Below are 19,229 nucleotides of genomic sequence, written 5' to 3'. Positions count from 1 at the left end.
GAGGGACGGGGCAGGTCAAAAATACACAGGCAAGCCCATCTGCAGGAGTCCCTAATAGCCTGAGCTGGAACAGTCTGAGCAAGATAAATAATGATTGTATGAGATTATAACCCGTGACAGAAAATAAACATCCATGAGATCATACTGATATAAATAAATGGAGGGGAAGGGACAGCTCTTTTTCTTACCAAAAAATTCCAGTTAATAACTACAGAGAAATGAGAGAAGTGGTCAAACACCACAGTAAATATTGTTGCAGGCAAGAACCACCGAAGTTTGAGGAGAAACGAGCTAGTTGCATAGTTTCAAAGTATCTTTCACAAGAAATATATTAATTACAAAGGTAAAAATAGTAACTTTGCAGTGGAGAGACTCATCAGCGACCACCTTACTAGAGCGCTGTGCTGGTGAACAGGCCTACTGGTTTCCTTAGCCTCTTACTCGGACACTGTTCTTGGGAATCCAGTAGAACTGCCCCAAGCAGCTAACTTATTTAAGGCCCCACCCCCGACTCCAGTCTATGTCCCTCTGTCCCAGAGGAGGCCAGTAGACCTAGGTAAAGGCCACCGGTAAGGATTGTGGAAAGAACACAGCCTCTGGTTGAGCTTAATAGTGTGTGTAGCTTCCAACTTAGAGTGGGATAAATTAGGTAGCTTGTCATCCCAGGGCATTAGGAGACTTGGGCAGAAGATAGAAATAGAAAACCTTAGAGCTAAGTCTTGAACTGCCCTCCACACCCCATTGGTGATTTATCCAAGTTTCATCAGCCAGGAAAACATGGTGTTCTTTGCAATAAATCAGAAAATACTGGCACCACTAATTGCATCACAAAAATTAAAACTTCATCAATAGAGAAGGTAGTTTTATTAAATAAACGTATGTGTCCATACCTGAAAAGCTATACCTAAAATAATTTTAAGAAATCAGGCTTTCAGATTTTTCTGATTAAACTTATTTGTTATTCATTTACTTTTCTTTTATTGGCTCCTTAGGATGCAAACAGGAAAAGGCTCCCCAAGGTTTTCCAAAACTTTCTGGTAAAATATTTTAATTAAGAAAATGCTAGGAGCAAGAGAACTCATGGACACACACAACAGTGTGGTGACTGGGCGGGGAGGGGGGGTGGAGGTAGAAGAAGGTATAGGAGGGATCAATGGTGGTGGAAAAAAATAGTAAAATAAAATTTAAAAAGAAAGAAATGCTATCCTTTTTCATAGTTTCTCCCTGGAATTTGGGGGGAAGCATAATCCTATTTGTAAAGCACAGCACTGGAAGAGCTAGAAAAGGGGGGGCACTCCTGGTGTCACCTGTGCTCCCCAGGAGCAATCAGAGGAGCTATCTTGAGTGGTCTTTGGACACTATAGGCGAGAAGTCCCAGGGCTAGATCAGGAAGTCAGGGAAATTTCTCAGTAAAGAAGAGGCCTGTGAGGACTGGGGGAGCAGAAGGAAGTGGCAGAAGCCCTATTACTTGCCAACTAAAATAGGCGTGGCTCCGGAGGCCCTGAGAGGGCCCTGTGGGACCGCGCTGGCCCAGCCCAGCCCACCGTCCCTGGCTGAGGGTGTAGGGGCTTTTCTCAGTTTAGGCTTGGGACTTCAGCCAGTTCCCATCCTGCCTGAGGAAGTCCGTAGCAGCTATTCTAAGAGAATGGATGGAAGAGGCTTGGCCAAGCGGGACAAGGCCCACGCTGCCTGTTTGCCCAGCTGCACAGTGAAGCTGGGGGGAGGGGGGCTTGGGCCTGGAGCTCAGACTCTGGCATTGGATTGAGTCTAGGCCTCTCTGCATATAGAAAGAGCCATTTATCTCCTTATCGCTTAGAAAGGGAGAGTAGGGGAATGTCTTGAGTCCAAAAATACTTCTACGTATCTCATTGCTAGAGACTGCTTAGAGGTCCCTTCTTCTATGCAATCGTGTGAGTCTGGGACTGTGCCCCTTCTAGGAGCTTATAGAGGGGAGCTAACAGCATCACCCCTACCTTTGAAATGCACCAATTTATTATTATTAGCTTTACTCAGATAAAATTTTTAAATATTTGTTAGAGTGATACCTGAAGTTAAAACTTAACTGGCTATTAAGGAAAGCCTTTGACAAAATTCATTTAGTTTCTCTAAGTCAAAATCTCCCCCAGGCTCAGAACTCAATTTACCCTCAGAAAGCTCTTATTATTCACTCCTTAGGATGCAAACATCTTCTTATCAATACACACCTAGCTCTTGGCACTCCTTTCTAACACTCATAACCCCACTTCCAGTGTCTGCATTCTCAACCGTGGACTGCTTTTCAGTCCTGAGCTGCCAGGGCCCTGGTTCCATCTGCTCAGCCAGTGCCCACGCAGGTGTAATACACGTTGCCTCATGTCAGTGCCACATGACCCATTTGTGCAGTGTTTCTGTGTGGTCTCTGTGTCCTACCTGTTTATAGGCATGTGTATGTGTCTCTGTCCACTGAGTGACTTGGGCAAAGCCAGTGCAGCAAATCATGAAGCAGTACTTGAACCGAGACCTTTTCACCTCTCAGCTCGTATGACTACATATGTGGCACTGGATTGCACCCAGCTTTGTTTGCTCATTGCTGCAGTCTGGGCTCTGAGAATGGTGCTTGGCTCGTGGAAGGCCTTCGATACGTATTTATTAAGTGAATACATGAGTGGTTGTTGTTATCCTCTTGAGTTTTGATTCAGTGCAGGGTTAGTTTCTGGGCAGACCTGCCTCTGAGAGCTGGCTGCTGGCATGTAGTCTCAACACCTTACAGGGCTAATGGCAGAGGTGACTGAGTTCTAATGATTACTCATTGATTTTCTCAGTCACATTATAGTTTGTAACCATTTTCTCTCTTATTACATTTTTATTTTTCAAATCTGCTGTTAGCTGGTAGTGAAGGATGCTGAGGATTTTGTCTGTCTGATTAATCCCTGGGGTGGGGACTTGGGTATTTTACAGCTTTTGGATCTCTTTATCCAGTGGGATTGGTCAACCTACCTTGCCGACTATGGTCAGCCCAACTGCAAGTACCTCCGTGTAAACCCAGTGACAGCTCTGACCCTGCTTGAGAAGTGAGTAACCAGTCCAGTGGTCTGTGTGCAGAAGTGGGGAATTGGGGGTTGAGGACTGTGGGAGTTGGGTGGGTATAGAGGATAATTTTATCTTGGCCAGGAACAAGATAGCAGAGAGGCCCTGTTCTTGAACTTGCCATAGGTTCTATCAGTAGTCTCCATCATTAGATTTGCCAGGCCAGTCTCCTTGTAGCCTCTTAATTCATGAAACCCACCAGCTAGGCCAGGTATGAGTCAGCTGGACTTTGACATTGCCTTGGAGCTTAAGGGGGCAACATATCTTTAACTAGAGATGACAAGAGAAGAAAGGAAGATGCCTTAGTTTGGGGCTCAGGCCAGCCTGGTAAGCAGAGTGAAGCAGGCCCCAACTATCTGGAGTGTGATGATGGATAGAACAGCCCCACAGAGCAGTGGTCTCTCCAGTTCCTAGAAAAGAAGCTCCTAGACTTACTGAAACCTTCGCCAGAACTTATCCCCCCCCCCCCCCCCCCCCCGACAATTGAGCTTTATTGTGCTGACTGTCCCAAGGAAGCTACATTGGAAAAGGTATCTGATTCTTGCCTGAGGTAGTCACTAGTTGGCAAAGGTTGCTGCTAGAGATGGGGTTAGCCAGCTACAGAACATCTGACGGCTAACCCTCACGCCACCCAGATGCTGGATCTGCTATTCGTTACAGCCTGGCTCTGACGTTGGCTAACCTCGTTGAGAGCTGGCAGGCCAGAAACCAAGAGCCACATAGAAGAGAAGCTTGTTCTTGTCTTCAAACTAGTTAACCCCCAGCTTCTTAGAAGCCCCTTAGAATAGTATCCTGCATCTAGGCAATGTGGCAAGTCTACATATATGGGCAGTGAAGCAGGTCTCAAATCCTAGGAAGGCAGAGACCAGAGTCTAGGGGGAGAGAATGGAGCCATAAGCAGGAGAGGCGAAGGTGCATCCTTCCTACTGTGCAGTGTGACTGGGATATCAAAGGGGAGGAGATGGAGGGTGGGCAACGGCAGGGTGCAGAAACTAAGAGCCCAGAGTGCAACTTTGTCCAGACCAAGACAGACTGATGTTTCCATTTTAACCTGTTTCCCATGGTTCTCTCTTTCAATGACCTTCCTCCCTAGGATATCTAGAGAGTAAGTATATTATTCACTGGGGCCTTTTCCATTACTTTGAGGCAAGTCCTCTGGTTTCCTCATTGACACTAATGATTACACTAAATCCCTACCCTGTGAGTTGTCCCCACCCTGACATACTAATCTACTAAACCAGCCTGATGCCAACTGGCTGGCTGCCTCCTCTACCCTTGGTCCTTAGAGTGACCCTCGGCTTACCAATTCCTTTGGGGCTGGGAGTGGTGGCAGGAATTTTCCCCCATCAGTGCCAAGTAAAGGGTTGTCCCCGTTCAGCTTCCTGATACGCTCAATACCCTTGCGAGTTCGGGGCCTAAAATTCAGCCCCGACAAAAGGAAATCCCCCAGCAGTCTCCCCTCCTCCTGCTGGCCAGGCCCATGCTTTAAGATCTGGAACCAAGTCTCCCAAGGAAGACTCTCTGTTAGAGGCAAGACCTAATCCCAGAATTCTCAGTGCCCAGCTAAAACAGGGACCATTTTGGCCTTTGAGTTGGTGCTGAGATGTCATATTCATTATGTGTCCACCTATACTCAGGGATTCCCTTCCAGCCAGTTACCCAGAAGCATTGGCTCCTCCACTTCCTGTGGACCAGCAATAGGAAGAAACAGTCAGCCTCTGAAGCATTCTGGAGGCCTAGCCAATAACGAAGCCATGTGCTCAGCCCCAGCCATCCGCACAGTGTAATAGCTTCCTTGCAAATGTAGTTGCGCCCAAGGTCACCCTAAAATCTGTTTCCCAGCCTCATAGGAATCAGTCACCTTTCCTGACCTGTTCCTGCTTTCCGCACTGCAGCTATAACCCCAGAGCTTGACTCCCCTTTTCATTCTGACACTTCTTAAAGGGGTGAGACATGGAGAGACCCAGAGACGTGGTGAGGACATTCAGGGAAGAGAAGATGTTCCTATGTGACTGAGAGGTGGCCATAGCAAAAGAGATCAGCATCTGGTCTTGCAGAATGGGAGGGGAGGGGGGACAAACCAGCATGCTGCCGTCAGCCCTCAGGACACCTGAGTTTTCCTGTCACGTAATCCCAGCTCCAGGCCTTCATGGCCAAGAAATCCTAACCCCTGAAAAGAGACTACCCTCTTTTCTCTCTCCTGCTTTATGGGAGGAGCTTCCTAAGGGAAGCTCATCTCGGGGGATTCAAGGAGTCACCAAACTAATGATCACATAGGATGTTCTATAAATGCAGGACGTGTTTTTCTTCCTTCTTTCTTTGTGTTGTTTTTTGTTTAGATTTATAGGATAATTAAGCAATGAAAAGGACTCCTTCTCTGGGATAAAGAATCTAAAACCAGGCCAGTTCTACAGACATAATTGTGACATTAATGTGGAAAGGACCAAGGACAGTGGTCATCATGGCTTTGAAGACTCTTGTGCTTTCTCTTCAACCTAAACCTCCAAACCTGTTACCTCTCCTTCCTCCCTCCAAGCACAGGCTCCTCGTGCAAGTGGTTGTGCTGTATTTGCAGTGCTCTTGGTGTGCTAGATGCGTAATTCCAGCCTGGAGGCCGTCAAGCTTAGATCAGAGAGAGGAGTCTCATTGTCAGCCAGAGCCGCACAGCTGTGTGCTCATCAGAAGCTCCTACCATGACAAGGATGTCAAAGCCCTGTGGGATCTCTGGCCCCTAATTTGCCCTTCTGCACAGGGCCATTGGCCTGGGAGTAGTTTACTCCCCAGTTCCAGGTTTCCTACCTCCCCTCTTCTAGCCTGTCTCCTTGCAGCCCAGGGAGCCGTGAGGTCAGAGCACAGATGATGGTGATGTCAGGGGTCCTGCATGGGCCCTCTGCAAGGAATATAGCAGATTTCTGGATTTTGTTGCGACAGCTTAGTCAGACTTGGGGGATTCTGTGACAACCTCAGCCTGGCCTTGACTTTCTTTATCCATGCTTCCTAACTATGTGTCTCCATCTGACAGGACCATTGGCCAAGCTGCCCATGGTCTGTGCTCTAGGAATATGCTAGGACTGTGCTTGGGCCTTTAGTGTGGCCTAATAATAGAAAGTTCTCCAGAGGTCAAAGCCTGAGGGTGTAGATAGCCATTGAGAACTTGGAGCTTCTCTTGCCAAAGGCCCTGGCTTATCAAGTGAGAGAGTGGGGTTCATCTGCTTTCCTCAGCACCTCCCCACCTCTGGGTCCTTACCCTGAGACAAAAGAAGAGAGATCCATCTAGCCCTCAATCTTGTTAGAGATGGAAGAGAGCAACCAGCCATAGTGAGGTTTAGAGTTGCACAGTGGCTTTGCTATTTCATGTCCTCCTGGAATTGCTAGTTGAGAGCATTTTTCTGCTTTAACTTTCAAATACCAGCTCTAAGGGCCCTGCAGGAGTGAGTGGGCTTCTGAGGTGATAAGCGGATCCTAGATATGCTGGTAGAGCCTTTTACCATTGGTGCTGTAGCAATTCCCAGGCGCCTGCCTGTAACAGGTGCGTTCCTGGAGGTAGAGGGAATGAGGCAGGTCGGGTGAGGAGGGGCCATAAGGGGGTTAGCCCCTGCACAGCTGGCTCTTGCCTGTTTCCAAAGGTGAGTGAATTGGGGAGGACTGTGGGTGCCAGCAGGACAGTTTCCTGAGTAACAGACAAGTGTTAGCCTGACAGTGGGAATGTTCTGGACTCTCAACGCTGGGCGGCAGTTAAAGAGCACTATGCCCCCCTACCCCTCGCCAGTTCCCTTCCACCATTGTCTCCTCAAACACTTGCTCTCTTTCTTTCCTTCTCTGTTTAGGATGAAGGACACTAGCCGCAAGAACAACATGTTCGCACAGTTTCGTAAAAATGAGCGAGACAAACAGAAATTGATTGACACCGTGGCCAAGCAGCTCCGCGGACTCATCAGCAGCCACCACTCGTGAGGGCTGCCCTGAGCCCCCAGCGGCTGCTTGCTGCAGCCCCAGAGTCCGGGCCCGCCCTGCTGGCCCTGCGTTTGTGCATTCTTCCTCAAAGAGAGAAAATGTATTTTTTTAATAACCTGTGTACAGTATCCATATAACCCTTCCCTACAGTAATAGAGGCCGAGTAAGCAAGTGTAGGAGATATTGCTGGGCGGGGACTCAGGAGTTATTACTACACTCTCTGCGTCATCCCAGAGATGCTGCTGTCACCAGTCCCCGTGTGAGGAACTGCCTTTCACCGTGGCTCTGGAGCTTCGGTCTGGGGCTCAGGCACTACACAGACAAAATGAGTACTTGGCACCGGGAGGTGAGGTAAGCAGGCGAAAGAATGATACAGTGCATCTTGTTCACTCCCGGGCACCCCACTCACCGCCTGGGTGAGGCCGATTTTTCTCAATGCAAGGCAAGGGCCTGGCAGACATCACTGTTTAGTGTGCTGAAGGCCACACACAGCTCTGGAGGGGCATCTCCTCAGTCCGCTGACTCTCACGAGCTGGTGACAAGCATGGCATGTGGCAAGATGACAGCCTCACTCCAGTCTCCACAATGGCAGGTTCTTTAGCCTAGATCTGACTCGATGCCTTTGCTGCTAGTTTTCCTGTGGCAGGATAGAGCTGAGCATGCAGTGGACCCCATGGCTAACTGTAGGTGCCTCCACGCTAGGAGGCCAGTGTGGATGGGATCGGAGCCCCAGCCCCTTCTCCGTTTCTCTCATTTCCTCCTTTCAGGGTCAAGGCCCTTGGCTCTGGGCATCGGTCAACGGTTACTTCCATGGGTCCTCACAGAGTCTCGGACTTGCCCCCTCCGTCAGTGTCATTGGGACAGGTCAGATTCCGGGAGCCTAAAAACAGCCCTTACTTTACCCTTAGGTAAAACCTGAAGATTCCGTGCAATTGTTCCTTTGTGGTTTAAAATCAGCTTTCTGGCCACCATCTTTAAAGGAAATGTCCCCAGCTCTGCACTGTGGGGGCAGGCACAGCTGGACTGGATGCCTCCAGTGATGGAGCCATTGTCACCATGAAGTAGCCTGGGCCAACCATGGCTATGGTCTGTTGCCTGTGCCCAGCTGCCCCTCACTAAGTCATATCCTGCATACGGAGCTCCTGCTCAGGACCACAGCTCCTGTCCCCTTCTGAGATCCCCATAGCCATCTTTTGGCCTTGTCTGAGCAAGATTGTCTTTCATCCTATCCTCCAAACCCTGGAGTCTGCACAGGGATCCTGGACCAGCTCGCTTGGAGACTGTCCACTGTGCCAGATGCTCCTGAGACTTAATGCAGGGGCTGTGCTATGAGGTCACTCAGAGGAGCCTGCTCTTTAAGACACTTCCGGAAGATGCTATGATGGCTCCTGGCAAGAGTATAATTTTGCATCACCAAACAATTACAATTGAGACACACAGGTATTTCCAGCTTGGGTTAGTGGGAGGAGACACTCATCAAACAGAATTCTTCACCTCCTTTGTCGGCCGCTGAGTTGCCTCTGGGGAGGGCAGTGCTGCTTTTTCATGCCCCACCCCTGGCCCCTCCTTAACTCATCACAACCGGAACCCACAGGGAAGAGAATCTGCACAGACGTGCAGCCTCCAAACCAGAGCGACCGGGCTGCACGCGCCCCGGCAGATGCCTTGGGAGGCTCACCTGGGGCTCCGCGGCCAGCAGGGTCTTAGGGTGAGGACTGACCCAGAACTTCAGAAGTCAAGGGAAAGCAGGGCCCCATGGGGATGAAACCCAGGATTCCATCTCCCAAGGCCTGGATTTTATTGGAAAATCGAGGAATGATTACACTAATCTGAAGTCCTATTGCTTAAAATGGGCTCAAACCAGCCTCCTTCCCTAGCCCCGTTTGCAGCAAGATCCTGTCAGCTTTGAGCACTGAGACTTTGAGGTGGGAATGGAGTGAACATTGAGGGTGTCACAATTTTTGTCTTTTTGTCAGCATTGCTGATCTGGCCTCAGACCTGCACCGTGGAAAACTGTGCTAGAGAGGAAAAGCGAATAATGGGGGAAGGGGATCAGGGTTGCCCTGCCCCTGGCTCGCAGATGTCCCTCCAAGAAAAGAGCCTGTTCGAGCTCAAGGCTCATAAGGGTGGACCCCGTGTAGCTCTCATCTTCCCTCTCAGTCTCTCAATCTGCCTCAGTCTTCTGCGAAACCGACAGGCTGCTACTGAGTTGTCTGTGGACACTCCGGGTGGGCAGGGGAAGGTAAAATCAGGGACCAGCACTGTCCAGGTGGTTTGCATTGGTAAAGTAGGATTTTTTAGTTTTGTCCAGAGGCCCCTCGCTGGCCAGCCCTTAAGAGGGCCTGTGCGAAGCATATGCCCCTCAGATCCCTAAGCTCTGGCCTCACATGCCCAGAGATGTAGAGGTGCCTGGAGGCCTCAATAAGAGGCGAGAACATGGGCAGCTGGAAGCCTACCAGCCTCCTCGTTGTCATGAACCCTTCGCCAAGTTCTTGGGGAAGCCAGGTTCATGTTCCTGAAAGGACAGTGTGGTTTGGGACCCTGGTGGGTTTCAGTAGTAGCAGAGGGAGCTTGTACAGTTTTAACATTCTTAGGAAAGTCTCTTTGAGTAGATTGTAAATGAAGCTGTTGGTCAGTGGGGAAAACAGTACATGGAAATTGGGCCCAGCAGAGTCCCTGTTGGCAAAGGGAACATAAAGCTTCCAGAGAGTGTTCCCCTGTTTCCGTTGCCTGCCGGGCCTGACAGTCTCCCGGGCCTCACGGCCAGCCTCGCTTCCCTACACACTTGCCACACGCTTGTTCAGCAGGTCCCAGACCCAGGGCCCTTTATCCCCGAGGCTGGCATTGGCTATGACCTTCCTCACAAGGCCCTCGAGTGCAGGCCCTGGGGCCGGCCGCAGGACCCCCATCTTAGCCTCCCTCCTCGCTGGACCCTGCTCCTGGCTGCTCTAGTCGCCTCCTTCCTTTTTTTGTTTTTATTTTTTTTGCCTGAGTTCACAATTCCTTTTCACTCATGTGTTGGAAGTGGCCTTTTTATTTTGTACAAATAGTTGCACATTTACTGAGGAAATTTAGGAGAGTCCATTTTTAACTCTAAAGGGAATTTTTAAAAAACTCACTAGTAAAGCTGCTGATGCAGAGGGGCCTCATGGGTACTGGAAAACCTGTGTGGAAAGAGCATGTTTATTTCCTCCTATACATTTGCCTCTTTAACTGCTATTAAACAAGAAAGCCTTGTTCCTGTTTCAGAAGCCATGTGTTGTCTCCTGCTTTTTCTTCTCCGCCCTCTTTGCGAAGTGCGCCCATGGGTGACAGACATTGGCCCGGGGACTAGAGCAGGCCAAGCCTGCTGGGGAGGAGATAGGCAAGGAGCTCTTGGAAACATCCCGAACCACTGGGTTAGGTGTTCCTGTCTACACCGTTCACACTGGCATCATCATCAGGAGGAACAGCCCTTGGAATGCCTGATGTATGTGGAGCACCAGGCGAGGCAGCGTGGGGCCAGTGTGTTTTGAGTACCGGCCCTGCCACGGGAAGGTTCTCAAGTCAAAACAGAGCGATGTAGAATGTTCCCGAACGAAGCCAGTTTGGGGGGAGGGGGAGAGCCTGTTCTAGACTCGGGAGGGGAGAGGGACAGCTTCATGGCCTGCTGGAGAAACCGGTCTGCTCAGGGAAGACAGGGCAAAGAAAGCAGGATGTTAGTGAGCTGGGCCTTGAAGTAATTAAATTCCAACTTTGTTAAGCTGCGGGAGTATTTTAGGTTCGGACTACATTGGAGTGAAAAGTTGGCGTGAGTTGTGTGTGTGCTGGGAAGACAGTGAGGAGCCTGGTGGGCACATCTGAAACCATGGGAAGGCCAGAAATGGTGTAGCAGCACCCAGCCTGCTCATTCCCTGGGCTGGTGTAGAAGCCACCGGAATTGGATGGAAAGAAATCTGAATATTGATGCCTGAGAGACCTGGGCTCCCATCCCTGCTGTGCCACTCACTGGCTGCATGACCTTCGTCACCTCCCTAAATCCCATAATCCTGTCAGTGAAAGAACAGTAGTCCCTAACAGCAGGGTCGTGAAGTGTGAACGGGCGCTGGATGGATGTTCACTTAGCCAGTACCTAGACATAGCGCATATATTTAAGGCCTTTCCGTCGCTCCTCTCCAATTCTGTAACATACCTTATGGCTGAGCATTGGCCAGAAACGCCCAGAGCTGCTCTGCCTCCCGGCTTTCCCTCCCCAGGCCCAGCGCAGGGTTAATAGGAGGGAGGCCTCTCGAGGTCCTATGCATGAAACAGGTACAAGCCCAGCAGGTGAGCTCAGACTACAGCCTGTCAGTCCTTCCAGTGGGCTCAGCTCCTCAGTGCCACCTGGAACCTCTGTTCTCATGTTGATGTTAAAACTTATACCGCCTTTTAGAATTCAAGAGTTCTGAGCCATGAGCCCTTAGAATGAGCCCTTCAAGTCCATGACCCTTAGAATGTGTGTGCGTATGTGTGCACATGTGTGCACAGGCTTATATTCACCAATTTTTCTGCACAGAAGGTGCATGGCTTTCATCAATGTCTAAGAAAGATTCAAGACTAAAATACCGAGTAATAACCACGTCTCTTTGGAAATGTAGATCTCCAGTGACGGAATGCCAGGGCTTCAAGCAGTTACCTCCTCTCCCTGCCTCCTGCAGTGACGGCAGAATTTCCAAAACCTGGACCTCTGCCACCACCTCTTCAGAGCCCCCACCTCTTCCAGGAGCCCCCACATGAAGCCCGGCTCATACCAAAAGACCAGTGCAGCCATCCTTCCCAGCTTTCCCCACACCAGGCTAGGGTACTGAGGGGGCACCAGGGCCCTGCACGTCTGAGGATACAGACGTTGCCCGCTGGTTGGGAGACTGCGAGAGGGCGCATCCAGCCCAGGGCCTTGGGTTGCCAAAGCCAAACCAAAACGGACTCGCCCCAGAACATTACCCAAAGCTTCCAGACACTGCCTGGTGCGGCGTCTGTCCGGAGGCCTCATCCGGAGAGGGGCCCTTGGCCTTGCTGGTGCTCTGAGGGGGACCAAGCCAACGCAGGGACGGATGTGAGGCAGTCACCAGCGTGCCCCTTTTCTCACAGCCAGGCTTCTTATCTGCTCACCAGTGTCAGATAAGAGGAGGGAGGGAAAGAAAGTGCCAGACCCTTTCCCCAAAGGCCTCAGTTTTAAATTTATTGGGCAGTGTTTGCCGGGACTGAGAGGCTCCGGGCCCAAGGGACCAGAAGACAAAGACTCTTGAGGAAGTGGAAGGAGGAGGAGGGAAGTGGGGGCCCGGGCATTGTGTGGGAGAGCTGCCCCTCTATCTGTTTCAATCGCCGGTGGGGTTAGGGTTACCCTGCGTTTGGGGCCCCAGCTGCTCTGTGGGGTCTGTGACATCAGCCGTTGTGATGGTAACAGAGGGGCCTCTCTCACAGGGGCGCCCTTCATTGGCCAGCCCCCATCAACTCCCGGAGAGGACTGAAGCTCTGTTCCCCAGGGTGGGGGCAGGATGTGGGCCCAGAACTGGACCCAAGACAACAGCCCCCTCTCAGTTTGAACCCACTGCTAAGTGTACCTTCCAAACCCAAGCTATGACCTTCCTCTCTCCAAAGCTCCAGAAAAGGAATGGAATCCGAACATTGAGACGCTTTTCTGCCCTAAACAATCCTTCCATTCTCTAGGCTCAATGATGGGTCTATTTCCTCCTGTAAATAGGTCTCGTAATCTTCAACTTTTACCTTTGCTTCTAAGGGTAATTAATTGGATCTCCCTCTTGTTCTGCTCACACACTCCCCTCTCTGTTACAAGGCTCAGGTTCGGCTGGGTGGATGGCTTTTCTTTCTGTTCCATGAAGTGCTTATTTTTAAAGCTGATGGAGTAGGGCCCTGCCCTCCCCAGTGAACCCCTTATTCCAGAGAAGCCCTCTGGGGAAACACCACTTCCGTGGGCCCAGCGAGGGGCCTCTGACTGCCAGCTAAAGGCTTCAGACAGCCACTCTGAGCAGCCGTTTCCAAGGTTTTAGGGAAGATTCCAGGAAAGGGGTTTTCAGGTAACACTCTCAGGAGCCAAGTGGAGGGTAAAGGGGTGATCTGGACACTGGAGACAGAGGGAGGCAAAGATGGGCACTGGAGATAGATCAAAGGGTCAAAGAGCCTCCTGCCCACCCCCGGGGTGAGGAAACACAGTAGGGCCTCAGGTGCAGGGCAGCATGAGGGTATCGAGATAGGAGGGGTGAGGATAGGGCCCAGCCGGGGCAGCTGGTGACCAGCCAGCTTCGGGGGGAAGGTCGTGCCGTCAGCTGAGCCCGAGAGAGGCTGCTGGTCTCTGGTATGTGCGCACTTGTTGGCTACTTCTGCTCCGTAATGAGCTCTTCGGAGGCAGGACCGACATCAGACGCCCATCTGAACCCTGCTGCCCCTTGCCCGGCAAATGGCACATGGGACTTATGAGCAAATGAATCACAATGTAGAAGGGACAGTCGCCACCAAGGGAAGGGGCTCTAAGAGCAGCCCTCCCGGCTGGGGGCAGTATTTTGTCACTGACATGTTTAGAAAGCGTATGGTGATAATATAAAGCAAACCAACTTTAAGTCTGTTTTATTATGGTTTTTAAATCCTCTGCACACATGTGCCACCCCAGTCTTGATAGGCGTGGAGTAGGGAAAAGGTGACTGACAGACCGAGCCGGCGAGAAACCAAAGCAGCAGCTGAACTCCCAGGGGCAGGATGTGGTCCGGGTGGTGGGGGTGAGTGTGGTTGTGTGTGCGTGTGTGTGTGTGTGGCCGTGCGTGTGGGTTTCTGGCAGAATCACTCCCATTTCCCACATATAGTCACTGCTAACAGTATGAGGATGCTCTTTCAGATCATTTTAATATGTAGACACTTTTTTCACACACATTTATATTACAAGTTTTTTCTCATTTGATCTTAAGCATTTTTCATGGCAACATATAAGATTCTTCACCCCTTATGAAGCCCATGAGTGCTTCTTTTCATTGCATCGATGTAGCTTGAATTTATTTAACTAACTCTGAACTGGTGAATATTTGAGACATTTTCAACATTGCACGATTATAAGCAATATTGCAAGACATTTATATGCATCTTTGCCTTCTTGTTTGGGGATTTTTATAACAAAATTTCAGGAGTGGAATTAATTGGTTAAAGGCTATAAATATAAGTGTTAATAGAAATAGTGTATATTACTCTTTTGAAAATCATTAACTTACACTCTCTAATAGTACATGAAAGAGTTTGTTACTCTGTATATCCTCAGCCCTAAGTAATATCAATATTTTTCATTCTTTTCAACCGTATAAGTAAAAAATGGTGTCCCTTTGTTTTATTTACATTTTTAAAAATGAGCTTAAGCATCCATTTGTATTGTTTGTTCGTCATTTGTATTTCTTCTTATAGGAAGTGGCTACCCATATATTCTTCTTTTTTTTAAAAAAAAAAGTTTTCTTTTTCGTATTTATTTGTAGCTCTTTGTTTATTAAGGGTTTTAATTATTTGTCTTTGCCATTGCAGATATTTTCCCAGTTTGTCTTTAACTTTGTTCATGGTCCATATCATTTATTTATTATTATTTTTTTAAAAATATATCTTTATTGATTTCAGAGAGAGAAAAGGAGAGGGAGAGAGAGAGATAGAAACGTCAGTGATGAGAGAGTCATTGATCGGCTGCCTCCTGCACGCCCCCCACTGAGGATGGAGCCCGCAACCCGGGCATGTGCCCTGACCGGGAATCGAACCCGATCGCCTGGATCCTAGGCAGCCGCTCAGTTGCGGAGCCACGCCCGGCCAGGCGGTCCATATCATTTAGAACTTTTTTTGTACAGGTAACACAAATACCAACTCAGAAAGGGTGATTTTTTTTTACTGAAAGTAAAGGCAGTACAAGGTTGTGTGATTCATGACTAAAAAGGGGCCAGGCCCTGTTTCTTTCCCTCTCTCTGCTCTTCCTCCCCAGCACCGAGGCCACCCTAACTCTCGCTTCCCCCCGGGGCTCAGTGCTCCAGCTTGTCCAGGGTTCACTCTGCGCACCACACTGTGCAGGGCCCCTGGAGGGTGTGCTCTGTCCCCTAAGCCTCCAATATTTAGAGCCCTAAGTTGGATTACATGTCATTCCTTCCTATCAGGTGACTTGAACCAAAGAGTGGCAAGGGCAACAGGATTCCCCGGTAGGTTAAAACAGTCAGTTCCCACCCCTGCAATTTGGAGTAAAGAAGGGCTGGTCCTCACCCCCAAACTAACTACATGGCAGCTACGCAGTGGGGAGGTGGTGGGAAGAATCCCGGGGGGACAGGCCACAATACTGACCACATGGCGGTTTTGATTTTGAAATGTCAGTTTATCAGACTTTTCCTCCATGATATTTAGGTTTTGTCATACTTAGATTTCCCCCTTCAAAATTACAAAAACCTCAGCCCATGTTTTCTTCTGATATTTTATGTTTAATATATTAATCATTTCTCAGCTTGAAATTTACATTGAGGGGAAGAACGGGAAGCTTTTTTATTTTTCCACATGGCTAACTGGTTGTCCCATAATGTCACTGATTCGTTTTTAAACGTTATCTTTATCATATATTAAATACCCATTTATCCTTGCGTCTTTTTCTGGACTTTTTTTTTTTTTACTGTTCCATGATCATTCTATTTCTGAGTTATTACCATAATATTTAATTACTTATCTTTGTAATTTGTTTCAATATCTAGTAGGTCCTTCCTACCTACAACATGCTTTATTTCAGAATGTTCCTGAATATTGATGAGGATATGGAGAAATGGTGGTAGGAAGATAAATTGATACAGCTACTTTAGGAAGCAGTTGGGTGGTGGAGATCCCAACCCCCTATCTGCAATTCAGTCATCCCAAAGCTCTGAAAACTGCAAGTTCTTTCTAAACTCTTTTGATGGCAAAACCTGACCTGATGTGAAGCTATTGTCTTTATCTCCCATCATGTGGATATTTATTCTTTTCACCACAGAAAAAGTAATATATTTGATTATGGAATACTTCCCCAAACCCTGCTGAGAGTGTTATATTTGGCACAGACACCAGATTGCCTTTCTGAAGTCCAAATATTCTTATTCTGCAACACATCTGGCTCCAAGGTATTGTGAGCCTGTATTTGGTAGAGTTAAAGATACGTGTATGCTAAGACCCTGCAATTCCACTTCTAAGAATATTCCTTAGAGAGATCTACCCACGTGTGCATAGAAGGCATTTGTAAACTTGTTTATTCTAGCATTGTTTATAATTATGAAAAATTAGAAATAATCTAAATGCTCGTCCATGGGAGAGAAATTATGATATATTTATCCAATAGAGCACTACATAGCAGTTAAAATGAACTAAATCTACCTGTGTCAATATAAATAAATATTTAGAAGGTTGTTGAATAAAAAAAGCAGTTGAATGATAGCAGTGCAATACAATTTGAAGTTTAAAAATATGCATGAAGATAAACAACAAATTCAGTATCCATCTTTCAGAAGGACAAAAATGAGGTTCCCCTGGGTACACAGTAGGCTTTTTACTTTATAAAGTCTAATTCCTTGTTTTACATCTGCAATGAACGTGAGAAAATGTTGACATGTTTTTACCAATAGATCTGTACTCCACATAAGGTTCTCAATCTTTTCATGGCCGCATAGTATTCCACAGTGTGACTGTGCCTTCCTTTAGCCATTTCCTCACTCTGTAACTTGCTTCCCCTTGCTAATTTTTACATTTTGCCAGATAGTGCAGAAAGGCTGTACTAGTTTATATCCTTAGCAGCAACCTCGCAGAGTGCCCATTTCCCCACACCCTCAATAAGGCTGTCAAGCCGGCCCCGGACGGGGTGGCTCGGTTCGTTGGTGTCATCCAGTGCCCCGAAGGTTGCCCGTCTGCCCAGGGCAGATGCCTGTGTTGCAGCGTTTCTCTCTTTCTCTCTCTCCTCCTTTCCTCTCTAAAAGTTAATTAAAAAAAATTTTTTTTAATATTAAAAAAAATAAAGATTGTGACACTGGAGTGGGGAGGAATGGTAAATTTATGTGCAATTGCCAGCTTCTCTTAAGCTGAATCATCTTTCCATCTCATTAGCCATCTGTGGGTATTCTCAAGAAAGTACTTGTTGATGTATTGGTCAGTTAGAAGTGTGTTTGGAGGCAAGTAATTAAAAAGTGGACTATATGCAGTAGGCCTTTTTTTGTTTTGGATTTTTAAATATTGTTATTGTTTTTGTTTTGTTTTGCTTTGCTTTGTTTTTCCACATAAGATTTCTGGAGGTTTAAGCCTAAACAGTACAAAACGAGAGCAGCCGAGCACGGAGGCCCGGGCTCACGCTGTCTTCCTGTCGCCATCCTTGCGCACCAAACACCACACAGGCTCAGGGCAGCTGCTTCGCCTCCAGACATCACACCCACTTTCCAGGCAGGAGGGAGAAGGAAAGGCAGAGAGATAAGGCCTGTGCAGGCCACCTGTCCCTTTCTCAGGAACTCATCCTTCCCATCCTTCCTTGACAGATTTATTTCCCTGAAATTATGTAAAATATTCTCAAAATTATTCAAATTAGTATTTAAAATTCTCTCTTTATCTTACCTCCTTTTACATCTTATTGGGAAGAACTGAATCGCATGGCTGCTTCCAAACCAATCCTGTCCTAAGAAGAAGATGATCCTGCCTGGTTTAGACCATTTACCACTCATTCCCTCTGAGCTCTGCGAGAGCAGGGTGTTCTGGTCACCGTCATTGTCTAGTTTCAGAACATTTGCATCACCCCCAAAAGAAACCCTGTACTTATTAGCAATCACTCCCAATTTTCCTCTTTCCCTAGCCCCAAAGCTATTTTCTGTCTCCATTAATTTGCCTATTCTGGATGTTTCATAGAAATGGAATTTTATAATATGCGTTATTTTGTGTCTAGCTTCTTTCATTCAGCACAATGTTTTTTTGTTTTCTTGTTTTTTTAAATCCTCACCTGAGGATATTTTCCCATTGCTTTTCAGAGAGAGTGAAAGGGGGGGAGAGAGAGACATTGATGTGAGAGAGACCCATCGACTGGTTGCCTCCCGCATGCGCCCCGACTGGGGCCTGGGATCGAGCCTGCAGCCGAGGTACATGCCCTTGGCTGGAATCGAACCCAGGATCCTTAAGCCCACAGGCCGATGCTCTAACCACTGAGCCAAAACAGCCGGGCTAGCGCAACGCCTTTCAGGCTTATCCCTGTCGGAGCGCGTGTCAGTACTTCATTCCTTTTAGGGCTGAATAATATTCCATTGTATGGAAAGACCACGGTTCGCTCATCACTCCGCTGTTGGTGAAACTGTGTTGTTTCCTCTCTCGCTTTCTGAATAATGCTGCCGGGAACATCGGGGTACGCGTCTTGGTTTAAATGTTTTCAGTCCCCTTAGGTACACACCTAGCAGTGGAATCGCTCGCTCATAGGATAACTCTGTCTAACTTTGGGGGAACTGCCGACCTGCTTTTCAAAGTGTCCGCCTCGCTTACGTCCCCACGAGCGAAGCGTGAGAGCTCGTCACGTCCTTGCCATCACTTGCTACCTTCTGGTTTCGGGTTTGGTTTTGTTTTTTAATAATTAACATCCTAGTGGGTGGGAAGTGATATCTTGTTGTATAGTTTCTTTTTTTAACGCTCACCCCAGAATATGTTTATTGTTTTGAGAGAGAGGAAAGGGGAGAGAGAGAGAGAGAGAGAGAGAAGCATCGATGTGAGAGAGAAACATCTATCCATCGCCTCCCGCCCGCGCCCGCCTGGGAACGGAGCCGCCCGGAGCCGTTTGGTGCTCAGGTCGATGCCCCACCAGCTGGGCCCCCGGCCGGGCGCATTGCAGCTTTGAGGGGCATTTCCCTAGTGACTAATGATAATAAGGATCTTTCATGTGCTTTTTGGCCCTTTGTATATCATGTTTGGAGAAATCATGTGCTTTTTGGCCCTTTGTATATCATGTTTGGAGCAAATCCTTTGCTCTTTTAAAAATTGGGTTGTCTTTTTTTATTATTGAGTTGTAAGACTTCTTTATATATTCTGGATACTAGGCCCTTATCAGATATATAATTGGCAAATATTTTCTCCAGTTTTATGACTCTTTTCACTTTTCGACAATGCTTTTTGATTCACAAAAGTTTAAAATTTTGATGAAGTCCAAATTTATCTTTTTGTTGTTACTTGGGCTTTTGGTGTGATAACTAACTAAG

The 19,229-nt window shown here is 48.0% G+C and overlaps 1 protein-coding gene across 1 annotated transcript in view; it reads left to right on the top strand.

Moving 5' to 3' along the window:
- The window catches only part of EXOC6B (exocyst complex component 6B), a 442,612-nt gene extending 432,341 nt beyond the window's left edge, over nt 1-10,271 (top strand). Inside the window, exons 21-22 of the mRNA XM_016202591.2 lie at nt 2,938-3,050; nt 6,894-10,271. Coding sequence (XP_016058077.1) covers nt 2,938-3,050; nt 6,894-7,020 — 240 coding nt within the window. The 3' untranslated portion in view covers nt 7,021-10,271. The remainder of the gene's footprint in view (nt 1-2,937; nt 3,051-6,893) is intronic.
- The last annotated feature ends 8,958 nt before the right edge of the window (nt 10,272-19,229 follow it).

This window comes from Miniopterus natalensis, chromosome 13 (genome assembly GCF_054644295.1).
Source record: "Miniopterus natalensis isolate mMinNat1 chromosome 13, mMinNat1.hap1, whole genome shotgun sequence".
NCBI lineage: Eukaryota > Metazoa > Chordata > Mammalia > Chiroptera > Miniopteridae > Miniopterus > Miniopterus natalensis.
Note: the sequence above shows the minus strand (reverse complement) of the source record. Positions and strands in the feature narration are given on the sequence as shown.